This window comes from Daktulosphaira vitifoliae, unplaced genomic scaffold, assembly GCF_025091365.1.
Source record: "Daktulosphaira vitifoliae isolate Bord-2020 unplaced genomic scaffold, ASM2509136v1 Scaffold_4, whole genome shotgun sequence".
Lineage (NCBI taxonomy): Eukaryota > Metazoa > Arthropoda > Insecta > Hemiptera > Phylloxeridae > Daktulosphaira > Daktulosphaira vitifoliae.
Genome location: NW_026099575.1, coordinates 40,298,202 through 40,317,824, shown reverse-complemented (window position 1 = coordinate 40,317,824; position 19,623 = coordinate 40,298,202). Strand labels below are relative to the sequence as shown.

At 24.6% G+C, this 19,623-nt stretch overlaps 1 protein-coding gene across 1 annotated transcript; it reads left to right on the top strand.

Moving 5' to 3' along the window:
• The first annotated feature begins 169 nt into the window (after window positions 1-169).
• Window positions 170-17,700, top strand: LOC126906302 (WW domain-containing adapter protein with coiled-coil homolog). Its single transcript, XM_050686831.1, has 13 exons — window positions 170-414; window positions 495-528; window positions 7,100-7,313; window positions 7,379-7,452; window positions 9,837-9,935; window positions 10,537-10,741; window positions 10,840-11,067; window positions 11,140-11,264; window positions 11,330-11,528; window positions 11,894-12,054; window positions 14,094-14,221; window positions 15,506-15,609; window positions 16,884-17,700. The coding sequence occupies exons 1-12, from the start codon at window positions 374-376 to the stop codon at window positions 15,597-15,599; spliced, it is 1,602 nt and encodes a 533-aa protein (XP_050542788.1). The 5' UTR covers window positions 170-373; the 3' UTR covers window positions 15,600-15,609; window positions 16,884-17,700.
• Window positions 17,701-19,623: the final 1,923 nt, after the last annotated feature.

Below are 19,623 nucleotides of genomic sequence, written 5' to 3'. Positions count from 1 at the left end.
TAGTTCTGGTATTTTTGTGTTGATATAGTCAGTTTAAAAAGAAAATTTTTAATTTTGCTAATATTTATTATTGTACATTGTTGACACTGTACATAGACGCCAGCTGATATTTAAACGAACCAATGGTCGTACTTACCTGCCTGATGGATGACAAGCCCCCTCCACTTGCCTGACAGCATCTTCACCCTGTCGATAATATATTTTTCTCTCCATTTTAATATATTTTTACTGTTGTTCTCTTTCTATGGCGTCCTATGACAATATCTCTTTTAAAATTTAATATAATCACAGCTTTGTGTCACATCGACCTGTACTTTAAAACATTTTATAATTACATTGCCGGACGGTAGATATTCACAGATAATCGTCATTGATGGTAATGCATGCGAGGAAACTTCAAAGGATTAGCGATGGGTAAAATATTCAACAAATTTGTAGTCATGAAGTATTTGTAAATAATATTATATTTCATTAAAATTGTTTTCTATTTGCAGGTATTACGACAAAAACCCGTCACATCAATATCAGGTAATAATTACATATCGAATGCAATTACCTTTCAATTAGTTATGTCCTTCATATTATGATATAATCAACTAATATTTTGAAGTAATGATTTTTAAATATCATATTTAGGCCAAAAATTTTAAGTGCTTATAAATTTAAACTTTTTTCTTAAAAGTAGATTGATTAAGTATATTCTGATCTTTATTTGGAAATAGTTTTTAATTAAATATTGAAAAAGCATTAAGAAAATTAAATATTTTGTGGATTGGTTTGTTTACATTTTTATGTTAAACTTCAATGATTTACAGTTTTATTTTATTGATAATGTATACTTTCAACAGATCTAAATGGTTGATTTTTGTTTTTGAATAATCTATTTTCTTAATATTGATACGTTAACTGGAAAAATGTTTTCTTACATGAAATACTTCTAATATAGTATATTGATTATTTAAATTTATTTCTCAACAAAGATTTTTTTTTAAATAATTTTAAGTTTTTCTGTATAAATAGAAAAAATAGTAATTTTTTTTAAATTAACTTTTATAATTATTCAATTGTTTCATAAAAACATTATATTTAATTTAAGGTGTACAATTAGAAAACTGCTAATGTTTTTTTGTTGGCTTAGAAAGTTGCTAATAAAATTAATATAATGTATGATGATTGTATCTTATATGTATAAAGTTCTAGCTATGTCTTCTGAAAGTTTTTGAAAGTTTTCAAGAAATTCTGGGTTTCTTTAATTTCTGGAATTTAGGTATGAATCCACAATAAACAATTAATAATTTTGTACCATAGAAAATCATAAATGTTAAATAAAATGTAACCTGTTCAGAACTTAATGTTAATTCTACTTAAGTTATTGTAGATTCATTTTAGTAATATTTTAGTTGAAATGCTATTAGTTTTGCTCTCCCATAGTTTTTTCATGTCGGTATACACAATTATTCCCCTTCGACTAAATTTATTTTAATCAATTATATTAAAAAATATCATAAAGTGTGTATTTGAAGTTATTAATACTATAAATTTAAAATTTTTCCCTTAATCTTCATAATAAAAAATTACAACTGTCATAAAACAATGTTAATATATTTATACTGTAATTTGAAATGACTAAAATGGATCACTGGAAAATTTTTACTGATTATACTACTTTAAACCTTAGTTAATAGCATACTATTTTTGAAATAGAAATCATTAATCATATACTTGGAGGGATTTTAAAATTCTTAGGCAAACATTTAAAAATGTTATACATCGAAACAAAACATCTACATTATTTAAAATAAATTAAATTATATTTTATTTTATTTACAATATGATTAAGAAAGAACAATGTTTTGACGAATCATAATCACCTTCTAGAATCAAAAATTATGTAACTTTTAGTGAATGTTAAATTTGTTTTAAGTATGTATTAAAGTGTTTTACAACAGTGATTTTAATTATTGTTAAATATCAATTAATATTAAAACATGCCTCAACTTTACTATTCTGAATCCTATTGTACTTAACTTTTTTTATATTAACTTTATATATTTCATTATCACACCTAAAGTAGTTTAAAGACAATTTTTTACTAATTTAAATTTTTGCTTTTTTTTCTCAAACAAATAGTTTATTTCTTGTAGTTTTAACTTATCTGACAGTTTTTTCTTAATAGAATCATCATTAGTTGGTTTGGTTCTAGAAATTTTTATCAACATTGAATATAGAAAATTTAGTTCATCAAATTTTAAAAATGTCACTGAATGTGATATTAGTAATTAAACTCTTATAACTCTTTTAATTGAACAACACAACATGTAGCAGATTAATATTTAATAAAACTTACAATCACAGAAAACTGAGGAATTTAGACTTGATTTTTTGTATTTTAACATAATTTTATGATAAAAATATTTATCATATTTAATTAACTTCTGTTCATTACAGTTATATGTTTCTTTTATATTATTTTGGAGGTTAACGTAAAAGTAGTGTAAGTTATATTAACTGCAATTTTAAGAGCAGAAGGGTTTGTTAAAAGTAATAAAATTAATTTCAGAGTAATGTAATCATCAAGTTTATTCAATATTTTAAGAAGAGTTTAAAAAAAAAAAAAGTGAAAACTTTCATTTTTTATTCATTTATGTTTTGACCTGTAAAAGTGTCACTGTTCAATACAATATTTTTGAAGGTTGAGACTTGACTCTGTTGGTGTTTTATAACGCTGTAAATAATTTCTTGTGAACTGTGAGAAGACAATATTTCATCCCACATATAAATGAAATCTAAGCTTCTGTTCATCTTATGATATTCCATATTGTACACACAAATGTTACATGTGTTATATCCTACAGAAATAGTAATATTAAGAAATGATGACATTGTGTTAAAAGTATTATATTGTTTAGATTGTTCTGTGTCATTTCTTATTGAGGTTTGTGTGACATAGCCTTTTTCAGGGCTATATTTTAATGTTCTATTGTTGACTACTTTTTTTGTTTATCTTCAATTGATGACATATTTTGCATAGGTATTAGAAGAATGAAATTTTGTGCTTTTGATTAATGTAATTAATAGGAGAAAAATTATGTATGTAATGTGGTTTCACATTATGTTCATTGTTTCTTCGGGTATTTTATTTACTGTTTAAAATTAAAACTATATTAAACTCAAAAAATTGATACGCTAATAATATCAGTATGTGTTTAATAATGGTAACATTGTTTCCAAAATACATATCTGCGGTTCTTTTAGTTATTATTTGAGTTTAATATTTTTAGTTTTAAATTATTAATATTTTAATATAGTTTTAATTTTAAATAATATTAGTCACAATCAAATTATGTTTATTGTAATTAATTACAATAAAAAATCAATTTTTATTACATTTTATTTACTGATACATGTTTTTATTAAAAAAAGCTTACAAACTACAATATCATTTTCTTTAACTTAAAAACAATAAATATTACTTATTGTTTTTTTGGTTTCTTATAGAATCTGTGAGGTAATTTGTTTTAGGACTTTTATAAAATTAACCCATGCATATAGGATGTTTACTAAGTAAAGAAACGAGTTTCTTTTGTTCTCATTATATATATCAATTGATATGTTTCTTTACTTACTAAACATTGTGTATTAAAAATGTCCAAAAGGTATTTAACAAATTTTCCTTAATGCTTTATGTTTTTCTTTTATGCATTCTTTCACATTTACAATTACTAATTTTTTTCTTGCTGATTTCCTCGTCATTATTAATTTTGTAAACTTGACTTTTGTTGAGATAATTTTTTTTAATAGTCAGTTTTGCTCTCGTAACCAATGTTTTCTGGTCTGAGATTTATCTTCTTTATCAGAAATATTCTAATATTTTATTTTCATGAAAATAATACATTGCTCACTAGTTGTAGGGATTATAAGTTACAAATGTTTTCGAATTGTTTATCTATGTATAAGCCTTAAAAGAAATGCATACAGCATGTTTCACCTAATTTTTTTTTTTAACTTGACCAAGAGAAAGTTGTGTTTAAGTCACACTATTTTTTCTTTTACCACCAAAATTATCTTTATATTATAGTAAAATATTACTAATAACAAAATATTTTTCTTTGTGGTATAAAAAAACATTCAACTTTCTAGATATATTCAAATTTCTGATTTATATTTACCAAAAATATCATTTATCTCTTTTGTATGCTAGAATAACTATCATGTTCAACATTTTGACCATATTTCTTATGTTTGATAGTTATATCTTTTAAAATAGTATATTTTTATTCTGTTAGTGTTAAAAAGTTCTGGGCCTACTGTTAAATATTTTATTGTGTCCAAAACTTGTATCATTAATTCTTGTCGTATAGTAATTAATAAAAAAATATCAACTCAATTTATTTTTAAAATAACTATAGTAATCAAGACAACTGTAACAATTCATTATGGTATATGTCACTGAAAAGTATAAATATGAATCATAATAACAATAAATACTGAATGATTTTTAGTATACATTTTTTATAGAAAATCTGTAATCAAATTATACTTCTTTAATACTACTAAAATGATGCCCTTGAAGTATAAAACATCTTGTAGTAACCCACATTCATTCTGTACGCTAGCCCTATAGATTTGGTTTTTACCCTTAACTGGTCACGTCGGGTCTATTTAAACGTGTTATTTTTAGATTCTGCAAATTGAGAATTATTCCATATACATGTAATCTCTTTTCATTTATCTGTCAATGTTGTTAAATCTATAATTAATCGTATATTTATTATTATACCAGTTTAGTCTTGATATTGATCCGAGACGATCGTTAGTGCGCTATAGTTTTAAGACGAGTGACCTGACACGACCTTTGGTGTACTGCAGACAGTCAGACACATGATTGTTTATGTTACCAAATTTATATCAATTTTATTATTTTATAATTATGGAAAAGTTTATCACAGATAGTGAGTTAGAAGCAGAACTTTTAAGACAAGAAGAAGAGCTATTATCTAATGATAATTCTGAAGACGACGAAGATTATGTTGAAGAAAGTGAACATGATACGGAATCAGATTTAGGTACGTCTTCAGACGATGACGGAGTGAATGATGTAAGTGAACCAAACAGTTTTTATTTTAGTAAAGATAAAAAACCAAATGGAATAAGTAACCAATAAAAGTGGGTGGTCGGACGAGGCAATATAATATAATTACTCATTTACCTGTTGTGAAAGGTCTAGCTAAAAATTCTAAAACACCACATGACACGTTTAAATTATATTTTGATGAGAAATTAATGGATATTTTAGTAAAAAATATAAATATTTATATTTTGAAAATACAAAAAAAAATTATAAAAGAGTTACAGATGCATAAGATAATGATATAACAGAATTTACAGCTTTAATTGGTTTATTATTGATGTCTGGCGTTTATCGAGCTGCTCATTTGAATATTGAAGAATTATGGGATGAAGATGTACCTTCAATTTTTTCTTTAGCAATGTATTATAAACGATTTTTATTTTTATATTGTTGCATTTGTTTTGACAATATACATACTAGAGAAGAGAGAAAAAAAACTGACAAACTTGCTGCTGTCCGTGAAATACTCTATATGTTTGAGAAAAAGTTTGAGCTAGCATATACATCAGCCGAATATACAACAATAGATGAGCAGTTAATTCTGTTTAGGGGTAGGTGTCCTTTTCGACAGTATTTACCAAACAAGCCAAAAATATATGGAATTAAAGTATTTTCGTTGGTAGATAGCAAAACCTTTTATTTGTTAAAATTTGAAATATATGCTAAGTTACAACATGATGGTCCTTATAAAAAATTAAACACGCTTTTTGATATTGTTCAACATCTTGTTGATCCAATAAAGGGTAGTGGAAGAAATCTTACCACTGATAACTGGTATACAAGTATACCTTTGGCAAATTGGTTATTAGATAATAAAATAACACTAACAGGAACTTAATGCAAAAACAAAAGAGAAATTCCACCTGGATTTCTCCCTTATAGAAAAAGGAAAGTTTATTCAAGTATTATTGGATTTACAAAGAATATATCTATGGTTTCATACGTTCCAGCAAAATCTAGGTCTATTGTAGTTATCTCCACTATGCATAATGATGATTTAATTTATGATGTCACTGGTGAAAAGAAAAAACCAGAAATATTAACTTTTTAAAACACAACTAAAGGTGGGGTAGATTCATATGATCAGCTTTGTAGCAATTGCAATGTTGGTCGAAGGACCAGAAAGTGGCCGTTAGCTATATTTAATAATTTTATAAATGTTTCTGCACTAAATGCATATATTATTTTTAAATATAACATGAAAGAAACAATGGAAAGAAGAAAATTTTTGAAAAATCTTGCCAAAAAACTTGCACATGATCAAATAATTAGAAGATGAAATAACATTCACATATTATGTAGTCTTAAACAAAAAATATCGATTTTTTTGAGTAATCAAAGAATCAATAAACAATCAGTTACAAATGAAGTCGACAGCGTAAGAGACTCTAAAAAACGTAAAAGATGTCATATTTGCCCAAGCACAAAAGACAATAAATACACTGATATTTGTAAGGTATGTAAACAAAATATTTGTAAAAAACACTCGGCAATTGTTTGTTTAAAATGTGAAGAAAATATTTAAATTTATCAAAAATATTATACATTATATAAAATACTACTAAAATTATATTGTACATTTTTTATACTTAATATTAAGTTCATTATAAAAAACAAGGAAAGCAATTTTTTTTATGTATACTTATTATGTTAAAACTATTATTCTTATTCATTAAGATTGTATCATTATTTTTTTCAATACACAAGTGAAATACAAAATTTATGAAATTAAGTTATTTTTTATTAATCAGTTTAATCCAAAATTAAGTAAAACTTAAAAAATCCAAACTAAGGGTCACTATGACCCGACGTGATTGTCTGTAATTATTCGATAGTGACTAGTTAAGTGTTAAAAGAATAGAATTTTTTTTAATTTGTTTTGTCTAGAAAATTTCATTAAAAGTTAAATAAAAAAAACTTATAATTATTTAAAAATTATAGTTTTAATTTGTTGTTAATCAATTTCAGAATTCCAAATATTTAGTGTCAAAAAATTCTAGTAATGATCAAAAGTATGGCAGTGTCAGGGGAAATGGTACATCATATCCAAGTCCAGGTCGAAGTAGCCCATCACGAGACAGATCATATTCCAGTAAAAGTTCTTACCACTCTCAAAAAAGTCATAGAGACAAGGAGAGAGATTCCCGAGACTATAAATCTAGGAATAGTGATAAATATTCTGGTGAGTATAATTATATTTTTGTTTCAAACTTATTATTATTATTATTTTTTTTTTCAATTTTTCAGATTACAGTAGATCACCTAAAGATAGGCGAAGTAGGGATGAATATAGAACAAACCACGATCGGATTACTCCTGAAGTAAATATGTTTAACTCATTAATATGATCATAGATTTTGCTCCCACGCCTTATTTACTTTATTTAATACTTTCTAGTACATATTGTATTGAATATTGTTATACTATTAGTATTATAGCTATAAATACATATACAGAGTGACTTTATATCATAACCCACTCAATTATCCACATAGTAAAAATAAATTAATAAAAACATTTTTTTTTTTTTAATCTTTAGTTACACATTATTCTTCAATTATGTAATGTTATGTATTATTAACTATGTAATGCTTTTTAAATTTATCCCTGACACCTTGTAAGGGTCTCAAATTTGTTTTTTTTTTTTTTTTTATGAGAACACAAATTTTGAATTTAAAAAAAATGTTATATTTTTAATTTAATAGTAAATGACATTTGAGTTTTTAATATAACTTTATTTGCTTATTCGATATAAAAATTTTAAATTTTTGAGTTAATATACATGGGGAATTATAAATACTGGTGGCTAATTGGTTTTTTATGACTGCTATCACAGTTATGGAGTGCCTATTGACAATTATGACTATCAATAGATATGCTTTCTGTATTGCCAGTTGGTATATTTATAAACTCATAACAATGCGCCTTACTACCATTGATAATAAATGCTGTGTATCTGCATATATTAACATCAAAATACATTTTTTTAAATGGAAACCTTAGTTATTTCCCTTTTATTTGATATACATTTTTGAAAATCTAATCTTTTATCTGCCCACAGAGAGGATTCAAAATAGTAATTTTTGAACAAAAATTTAAGTTATTTAACTTAAGTTTTGAAAATGTTCTCTGAAATACTACATTTATTACATTATTAAATACTAAACTTGTGTTTCATACTACAATTTAAAAAAAAAAAATTTTTCCCGACGACATCTCTTATTTACAAATGGCTGCCCTAGTTAAAAAAACTTGCTATATTTGTGTTCAAATTTTATTTTATTTATTTATTTTTAATTACTTTATAAGAGTTTGCCATAGTAATGAGTTCACAGATTTTTATAAAAGTTACATTTTATTTAAATTTAAACTTATTTTGATTATTTTACCTATTCAAAGTTAAGATAAGTAACTTTGAACTTTTGAATTAGGTTAAATAGTTCTTTTTATATATTTATACATGTAGTTCACAGTGGCTGTGCCATGTATCATACAGTTTTATAAACTCTAGATACAAAGTTCAAACCTCATCAATGAAAATAACTTTTTTTTCTTAATTCTTGTTTGAAGTGGAAAAAAATCAAATTTAATAATAATAAATGAAATTCAATGAATATCGAGGACCCTCTTTTTTTTTTCTTTTAAAAAATTTATAGATTTTTATGTTTTATTATTATTTAATTAATCATGCTCTGTCTCTCATTATCTTTTAAATCTATATCAACTTGAGTTTTATTAATTAAAACAAAAAGTTAACTAGATTTAATATTAAAAAATGAACTAATGAAGAGAATGATTGGTCAATAACAACTTTTGAATCATTATTTTAGATATTATTATTACTATATGTAATCAGACCCATGCTCTTTTTTAATCCTTCATTTTGAAATGTTAATATCTTTAAAAATACGGCTTCAAAATTTTTTATCTATATAGCCTAAACCATCACTTATTGAGAATGTAAATTAACAAATCTGATTATTTTTCATCAATTTTAGGCCAAAATTAGGGATACATTGGTTAAATTGGTCATAAATTGAGTGACTTTTTAATTTATATAAAAAATTTTTGCATAAAATACCGTAATGTTATTTATTTTTTATTTAGATAGTATTAAAGGGGTATCCCTAAAATCTCCTCTTTACGAGGTGATTTTTTTTTTCAATTTTATTGATTTACGACTTATACGTTGCCACTATGCTACTAGCAATATTTCATCTTTTGAAAATTATAGAACATAGGTTACTACTAACAATTGAAAAAAAAATATTGCTATGTGTTATACTTTTTAGATTTATTGAAAGATATAGTTAATCCTATCATATTCTATATATACATGGTAATTTTTTTAACATTAGAGCTATCGCGGTCTCCTCCAAAAAAGGAGGTTCCTCAACCTTCTATACTCCGGAACGGGTGGTTAATCCGTCGTTGGAGAGACGAATGGCAAATTCAATTACTGAACTGATCTCTGGTTCAGTAAATAAAGCCACCAGTGACTGAGTTTTAAACCCGAGGCAGTGCACGTCAAACACTGCCGCATAACCGACTCGTCCACACTGTCCCTCTTTTCTTTTAAAATAATAATTTTTTTTTACTTTTGTTAGCTAGATATGTATTTTTATTTATCTTTAACTTAATTGAATGAACAAAATATAATAATTATACAAGGTGGGAAGTTAAGATTTCGTTATTTGTTTTATAGAAAATGGTAGTTCATTCAGTAAAATGGTCTAATTCATCAAGAGATTCGCGGGATTCTAGAGAATCAGGACAACGTAAAGTTGTTCATAGTTCTTGTCAGGTAAATATACTCAATATTTTTTTTTTTTTTTTAAGATAGCGTTTTCCAATTTGCTTGAAATTTTAAATTAAAAAAAAAAAAAATTCTAAAATAGAAATCTACAAATGAAATGAATTACTAATTGTTGTTTTTTAATTGCATTGGTCATAGTAAGTCCTGTGAAATAATAATTGTACAACATTTTTAAATTTAAATAGTAAAAAAAAAAATCTAGTTTGAGTATACTATTTACAGAAAAATTTATTTAAAATTTAAATTTCACAAATTATGTAATTTTGTCACCATGTGTGTCATTTCTTAATATTATTGAAAAAAATAGAAAAAAATTATTATTCTCTTTAAATTTTACTACTTGAAAATAAGTAGTATATTAAAAAGAATTTATTTTTCAAACTTAATAAACATTAATATATTTTTATTATATATTCAAATGATTAAGCAAATAATAGATCATAACAAAACATTCTGGTGTAGGACATACAAATAGAATTATTAATATTAATAGTTTTTCTATTGCCTTTTTTGATTAATACATTAACTAGTAAATAGTAAACCTGATAAAATTAATTTTTTTTATTAATGCTTTTTATCATCAATTTAGAGTAGTGGCAGTAGTAGTAATAACCGAAATTCCCGATCTGGTGAGAGTTCTGTTACCAAAGTTGGTGATTGGTCAGAACACACAAGTTCTTCAGGGAAAAAATATTATTACAATTGTAAAACAGAAGTATCACAATGGGATCAACCAAGAGAATGGTTAGAGGCATATCCTGTATCTCAGCCTACACGGACACAATACCACCATGGTTCGAATTTATTTTTTATTTTTTACTTATAAAATTATTCTTCTTAATCTTAATTTTGTCTATATTATGTATAATTTTATTTGTGTAAATATTTTCAGACAAACATTCCAATAGCTCATTAATGCGTTCTTCATCTATGAGTAATCATGTGAACAAAATTTCTCAACAAGTTAATTGTTCAAGTAGACAATCATCACATCACCAAAAAGATACATATTGGAACCAAACACGAAGTAATAATCATACAAATGTGTCCCAGTCCCATCATGTGCCTGAATGTAATATAGATAGGTTGGACCAAGAAGGAACCACAATTATTAATTCATGTATATTTTTTAATTATATAACTCAAATAAGTTTGAGTAATTTTAAATCAATTGTTCTGGTAATTTTTTTAGGCGATTCTTCTCAAACCCAAGACATGGAACTGTGTAGTGGTGATAGTACTCCCACTTCAGAAAAATCATATCAATTACCTTCTGTGACTACCCAAAGACATAATTCTTCTATTTCACAGTCACAGGTACTTAATTTTTTTTTTTTTTAATTTTTATATTAATTATTTTAATACTATATAAATAAATTCAGATCAAAATTGGAACAGAAACAAATATTTTAACTAATAATGATTCATGTGAAAGAACAAATGTTGATTCTGGATCAACTACACCACCATTATCTATTATACCACAAAATTTAGGTGATTCTTTGTCAACAACAAATAATAATACTACTGAAAGAAGCCCTCCTACACCAAATTCAGATACTAATGTCCAAGAAAATAAAGGTAAGAATTTTTTAATAAAAAAAAAATGCAAATGGAAAAAGCAAATGAAGTTAGGGTAAAATAAGTTTTAATGAATATTAAAAAAAAATGTACTTAAAGACAATTTTCAACATTTTTAGAACACTCTTAAACTAAAAGTGGTTGATTAAATATACCTCACTCAACATCTATAATTTTAAATAAAATAAATAAAAAATTTTCAAAATTTAATAGTTTTTTACTTATAGAAAATTAAAGAAAAATTATGTCCTATCTTCCTCTCATTTTGTAAATTTTTCAATCTTAAGAAAAAAATAAAAAATTAACAATTACTTACAATAATGTTTAATTATAAATTTTAAAATTAATGCCTTCTTTTTATGCAGGTAGCCCTGTAACAAACCATACAGAACAAGTGGTACAAACAAATGCTGTGATTTCTTACCGACAGCTTGGCTCTACCACAACTCCAATTATATCAAATTATGTTCGTGATGACTTAACATCTCATGTGAAATCATGGCCAGCTGATATATTAGCTAAACAAGTAATTTTAGACCTAATTTTACAAGCTAAAATTTATGGTAACAATGTGAATTGTCTATATTATGAAATTGAAATCTATAATTATTTATTAGATTTATTTGATGCTAAATTAGTTTAATGATTTTTTTATTCAGTCACAAATCTAAGTGATAGCTTAACGATAACCTCCATTAATTATACCTAAGGAATCATCTTAAAAAATTTTTAATTTTCATGTGTAATAGTGTCAGTTAATCTATATATTTGGGGAATAAATACATTGATTAATCGATACAACTGAATATCAATTATTCAAATTCATCAATTATACTAATACTATTGAAACATCAATTTTAGTTGTTATAACTAGAGGTATATTTAAAAACTTGAAAGAGATGGAAAGGGCATAAAATGTATATGTGATTACAAAAACAGAAAAACTCCTGACATTTTTTGTGAATAACCAGTTTTTAAATATGATAATCGTGTAACTTGGGGGGAATATGATTAACTGTTTTTTTTTAAGATTTGAAGAAAAATTTTGATACCAAAAACTCTTATTTTAATTCAGTAGTTTTGTTTATACAGCATTTTGAAATTTGTTAAATTTTGATTTTTTATACAATTTTTCTCTGATATCAAATATTAGTTCATATTATGTAAAATACGGAAGTCAACACTTTTTACATTATTCTGGTAACAATACACAATTTATTTTTCATGAAGTTTTATATCAAACTATTTTAAAGGTAGAACCATTCAATTAACCAGATCTTTTAGAATTGAAGAAATTTGTCAAAGAGTTTTGAACAACCTTTTGCTACTAAATATAATTTTTAGCAGACAAAGTGAACTACTAACAGTTACTTTTAACAATCGTATCAAATATGGCTTCTAAACAGACTTATTTATTATTAATATCATTAGTAACCTGATCAGTAGAGGTAGCTAAGGTATACTATGAGCAATAAGGTTGATCGCTCAACACTCACAATTATTAAGTTACTAAATAATTTTTGGTACAATCTAAGTTTCTTCACCAATGTGCAAAGTTTTTCACTTTTTCTTTAAAGCCAATATCTCAACATGTAAATTAGCATTTTCAGCTTTAAGCTCAGAGATNATATCTCAACATGTAAATTAGCATTTTCAGCTTTAAGCTCAGAGATTTGTGAAAATCACAAGGATATGCTTTAATTAATCTCATCGAATGAATTTGACAATTTGAATTTCTGCGTTAAACTTGATTTGTGTTAGATTTGATCTTGCTTTTTTTTTTTTGCAAAGATTTATGGCTTTTAATAAGTCATCATTTGAAATTGGTAGTAAAGAAGATCCAGATTTTGTTTTTACTAAATAGTTAGTCTAAAAATTCTTAAGAGAAGTATGACATTTAGATTTAGATATACTTGGAGTATTCATTTTGAAGAGTATTAAAATAAAATGACGGACGTTGAAGTTTACAAAGTTAATGTGACTGAATTTAGAAACAGGAAAGCAAAACTTATAATTGACAAGTAACAATCCAACTAAGTAAAATAGTAAAATTACTTAAAATTCAATGTCTTGAATTGGGAAAACTGGAACAATGGAAGTTTAATGAAAATTAGAAATAAGACTATAAAATAAATTTTTTAATTTATTTTAATTTGAAAAATAAGGAACTGTCTCTAAATAATGACAACAACATTGAACACTATATGTAACATATTAAAATACACAAACCGATACTGTTAATCATTTTAATCTATAAACTCAACAGTATGACAATAAACTGCACTACATTTACCTATTTACATACTTATATTAATATATTTTATGCATTACACTTGACAGAACCAAAAAATTTGACTGTCCTACAAAGTTAACTGTTATCAGAAGTTTTACTGTATGCTACAAATATTTCATTATTTATAAAAAAAAATTTCTCTTATTGTCTAATAAAATTCTTACCAATTAATTGCATTTTTTATATAAACACTAGCTTTAAAACTTTTTGAGTTAAATATTTTCAATTTTAAATACTTTTATTATAAACATTATATTTGTGTATTTGTTTAGGCGCAAAAATTAAGTGAAGAAGCTCATATTTTGGGTAGTGTCCATTGTTCAAGAGTGTCTGCCGAATTAAAATATGCTCGGTCTATTGTACGTTTAACTGAAGTACAAGCGTCTTTATTAGAACATAAGTAAGTATTCTTTAAGAAAAATTTAAATTAATTTTTTTATTAATTTAAGGCTGATAGTTAAATTCTACAAGACTGTAATAAGGCCAGCTATGATGTATGGTTCAGAGTGTTGGGCGGTTGATAAGAGACTAGAGCAGAGAATGAGTGTAGCAGAGATGAGAATGCTTAGATGGATGAATGGAGTGACTAGAAAAGATAGAATAAGGAATGAGCATATAAGAGGGAGTATAGTTGTAGCATCAATCATGGATAAGATGAGAGGAAATAGACTTAGATAGTTTGGTCATGTTATGAGGAGAGAAGAATCAGAAGCTGTAAGAACAGTTATAAAAATTAATGTTGAAGGAAGAAGAGGTAGAAGAAGACCAAAAAGAGATGGAGGGATGCTATTGAATGCGATTTGAGGACAGCTGATGTGGGAGATCGTGCCAAGTGGAAGTATAGGATAAGGGTGGCCGACTCCAAGAAGTTGGGATTAAGACGAGGAAGAAGAAGAAGAATTTTTTTATTAATTTAGATTGCTATTGATAAAATGTGAATAAATTAATTTTAAATAATGTCCAATTGATAGTAATGCAAAAAATGAATTATTAGTGGTGTATGGAATTTTTGCTTTATTTTCCTATAATTTTTTTCTTTAGAAGTCTATTTTTGTCACTATATACTCATAGATGAGTGACCATACAAGTTTTTGCAGCAGCAAAAAGCATCATGCTTTTAATGTAGAAAATAATAGATATTCACAATACTCAACTTTTTTCCTAGTATACATAGGTTGACTTTAACCCAACTGTATTTAACTGGTGTTCAATCAACCTTTCGGTTAAAATAATATTATTGCCCAAAGACAATAATGTTATGTATATCACAAGGAAATTTTTAATAAATACAATAAAACTAAATATTTTACTTTACAGTAACAGCCTGTATAGTTCAATTTAGTGTCTTAATAGGAAAAGTATAAATGTTAAAAATAATGAAGTCATGACTAATACTATCCATTTTTTAACAATTTACTGTATTGTATCTATATTAAAATAGTATTGTCATAATGCTAGATTTTAAGGTATAAATTTANATCTATATTAAAATAGTATTGTCATAATGCTAGATTTTAAGGTATAAATTTAATTATTTTTTTATTTCATAAAAAAAATATTAGAATGGACTTTTTTTTTCCTGTGAGCCAACTATCAATATCTTATAGTTTCTCTTGATTTAAGTTCAAATGTATTTATTGATTTGTTAAATAATCACCAATAATTTAATTATTTTTAATTCCAGAGTTTTATTTTTACAACAACAAATTAAAACATTAGAAAAGTTAAAATCTGAAAATTCTTTTATGTGTGAAGGTGACGAAGGAGGGACTATGTAATATTTCAATGGCAAGTGTTTTTGTTACTATTATAGTTGTGTCAACTTTACCAAGAGTGACCACCAACTTTTTTGTTATGTTGATTTTTTTTTTTTTTTACAAATTTTTTATAATATTGTTTTAAGGTCTCCCAAAGACCAAATACTATGTTCCAATTATTAGGTATTTGGTAACCTTAATCATACTGATGTTGAAGCTACTTTCTTTAAATGTAGTAATCAAAGCTTATTTTTATATTAATTCAAATACAAGTACTCATTAAGTACTATGATAGTCTTTTTATGTCTAAATCTTTTGAAAGTTCACATAGATGTCATTTCCTTTGTTAGTTTATGAAATCTGTGCAATATTTCTATTGAAAAATTTGTTAAAAACTAAGGTTGTGTAAATGTGTAACCCAAATAGTAGGTTAATTACTGTACACATAATTTTTTAAGGCACTGAATTATATATAAATATAAATATTGTCTATTTATTTGTGTAAATAGAAGATGCCATTTTAATGAACAATTTGATAATTACTGGTGTTAATTATACAATATTTTGCTAATTAAAATTTTTTTGAAAAATAATACAAATAAATAATTAGTAAATACCTCAGTTTCATGTGTTCAGATTAATGTTCATTTTAAATTGTTAATTGCAATTTTATTAACCAATGTTTATTAAGTATTTCATCCCCTCCAATTTGTAATTAAAATTACTCTTTTAAAGTTTTTATGAATTGATATAATAACTATTATTTGAGTTTTTCATATTCATTTAAAGAAATATTTTGTCCTTTGACTATCATTATCTACCTCTAATCATTTACTACACTTGGTATTATATTAAATGAGAGTAGGCAATTATGTAACATAGGAAAGATGATGAGTAAAAATTTGATAATGAATTATAAAGATATATGCTTAGCACGTTATTGTTCCTTTCATTATACTCGTATATATATCAGGTTTTGGTATATCGAGCTCACATAGTTAAGCGTTGTAGCTAATAAAAGTATTATTGTTAAGACATAGGAAATATTCTTCATTAAAAAAGTAATTACATTTATTTTACATACATTTATAAATATTTTTTTATAATTTATTTTACTATTTTTAAAAATATATAAATTTATATACGCAAATAAATTATTTTTGTTTTTATTATTTTTTTTATTAATTAATTTAGAGTTAACTAAGGTTACTCTTGGTGAAATAAACCTACATTATAAATATTATTAGTAATAAAAAAAATTTAAATCATATTATCTGTTACTAATCAACCCCATGTTCTTTTTAGATTCTAGGCCAAACTCCTAATGCAGTTTTCTATCAGATCTCAGAAATATGATAACTTAATACAATGTAAAAAAAAATATGTATATATATTTATACATGCATTTTATTGCATTTGAATGATCTTATAAGAAACCTAGAACTTAAGACTGATACAAACGATGAAACAAAATTTAAATGATAGTTGTTTTCAATTATAATATTGAATTCATTTAACTTTATTTAATAAATAATTACATTGTTTGGATATTTACTTCATGAAAACTAATTACAATTAGAAAAATATGAATGATTTTATATTATTCTTATATTCCTATGTTTTAACAAATTGGAGTTGTTGACCCATTTCTTTTTCTACTATATAAATTTGTTATAATCAAAACTAGTTTGTTTAAATTATTTGTAGTTGAACCATTTTTTATTTCTACATTAATACTATTTTAATGTTTTTACTGATATAAGTAAAATTTCTAGTAATTCTCAAAATTACTTTAAGTAATTTATTTATTTTAAATTTATTATTAACAGTATTAAAATAAATTTCAATTAAACTTAGGAAAATTTAAATGTTTTTTTCATATTTAATTTGTCTAGTCTATCATAATTTTTGAAAATCATCAATTCATAAATTATTATGTAAAAAAAAGTATTTTTATATTAAATGTGTTTCTTATGACTAATTTTTATAAACAATAAAATGTAACATTTATTATTTAACACGGAGATTCAGGCTTTTATTTACTAATGAGTTATTATAATACAAACCAACTCTTTTATTTATCTGTTAATAAATTTTTTTAGTAAATTGATTTGATGATTTATTATTGATTAATGAAATTAGATAAAACTAAATTTCCTTATGATTAAACTAAAGATAATTGAACACAAGTTGTGTTATTCAATTATCAATATGTTGCAAACAAGTAATTGCTTAATTTTTGGAATATTTCGTTATATCCTAGGTTAATTATCAAAAGTCACATATTTTAAAAAAAATGTGTAACTTGTGGTAAATTATCTCTAGTGTACAGATATAGTTAAGCGTGGTGTGGCGCGGTGGTCACACTAGTTATTGACAAAACTCTAGTGTTAAGCCGCGCCGTAAGTGAAGGGATGGGTGACCATGCGTGCGTTTCCACGGTAGCGAAAAAAGCACCCAGTGCAAAAAGCAACGGGAAAACACTGCACTTTAATTTCCCCAGGAAATACCAATGATATTAACCAACCTAACGGTTGTAAAAAAAAAAAAACAGATATATTGTTTCAAATTGTGTAAAAAAAACTAAACTAATATATAACTATACTAAAAAAAACGGTAGCACAGTGAGTGGGCCGCGGCACAGCGTGGACGTAGCATAGTTGGGACACGCAAAGATGATATCTGATGGTGATTAAAATCACTATCATAAGAAACGTTTTGATGCAAAATTGTGGATAATGTTTAATTTTAAAAAGTTTATTATTCCAAAAGCAACATAAACTCTCATTTTCTTATTTGTATTCTGATTAGAAGTTAGATTTAAAAGTATAATTTATGAATAAATATTTATTATAACAATTAAATCGAGTATAAAATTGATATTTAATAATTTAGTATTGTAATTTTTATAGAGAAATTATAAAAAATTAAAAAGTAGATATTACTTCTATGGCAAACATGTATAAAAGTTGTAATGCTTGATGCAATACTTTTCAAAAAAAAAAAAATTGTTACTTATAAATAAATTTATTGGTGTATAAGTAATTTTCATAATAGACCAAAATATACTATTCTAAAACCTTTTTTGTGACAATTTCAAATCTGCAATTAGTGTTCACACATGGACTAAATAATAATAAAATTCTAATTAATATAACAAATATAATAATAATCAATATTAATTTGTATAATTATTAATAATAATCAATTAATATATGTTAATTAAAAAAATACGTAACAAGCAGAATGTATTATGTGCAGTATATCAATATAAATAGTTATTTGTACACCAAGAGTTACATAGAATTGATTACTAAGATTTTTATTTAAACGATTTATTCCTAAAAAAATATTGATTTTAACGAAATTTTGAGTTTTCCTTAAAAATTAAATAAGTTTCTGGTACATATCAATCGAAAAAATAGGACATTTCATTCCATATAAAATGTTCTATTTAATGATATATATTCTTAACTTGCAAGTAGAGCTAAAATTGTGTTGAAAAATTCAACATTTTTTAAATTATAAATTTTCATAAAAATCAACTTTAAAGGATCAAAAAAAATAAATGAAAAATGAATTTTGAATTATAATTTTGTACAGATTATTTTTAACATATTAAAAATCAAAACTTGAAAAAAAATTGTTTTTAATTAATTTTTACGTGTTTTTGATTAGTAATAATCAAAAAAAAAAACCCCAGCACAGGGAGTCGCGGCACAGTGGTGACGTGGCATAGTTAGATCAAGTATAATGATATCTGACAGTGATTAAAATCACTACAAAAAAAAACGGTTCGATGCAAATCTTTAGATAGTGTTTAATTTTAAAAAATTGGTGGATTATTCCAAAAGCTTCATAAACTGCTAGTTCCTTATTAATATCCTGATTAAGATAAAGTATGTCGAATGAAAAAGGGATTATTAAAAAATAGTATTTCCCATAAAAAAATTATATTGATCAATACACTTTTCAATAAGTTATAGCATTATAAAGTTAAAAATGTAAAAAATAAAATTGAGAATTTTCACACAATAATAGCATT

What these genes read in the sequence shown, in the direction of transcription:
- LOC126906302 (XM_050686831.1), top strand. Translation starts at nt 374, where the DNA reads ATGGTAATGCATGCGAGGAAACTTCAAAGGATTAGCGATGG. An exon ending in TTGTTCATAGTTCTTGTCAG is followed by an intron (nt 9,936 to 10,536) that starts GTAAATATACTC and finishes TCATCAATTTAG; the next exon opens with AGTAGTGGCAGTAGTAGTAA. An exon ending in GCGTCTTTATTAGAACATAA is followed by an intron (nt 14,222 to 15,505) that starts GTAAGTATTCTT and finishes TTTTAATTCCAG; the next exon opens with AGTTTTATTTTTACAACAAC.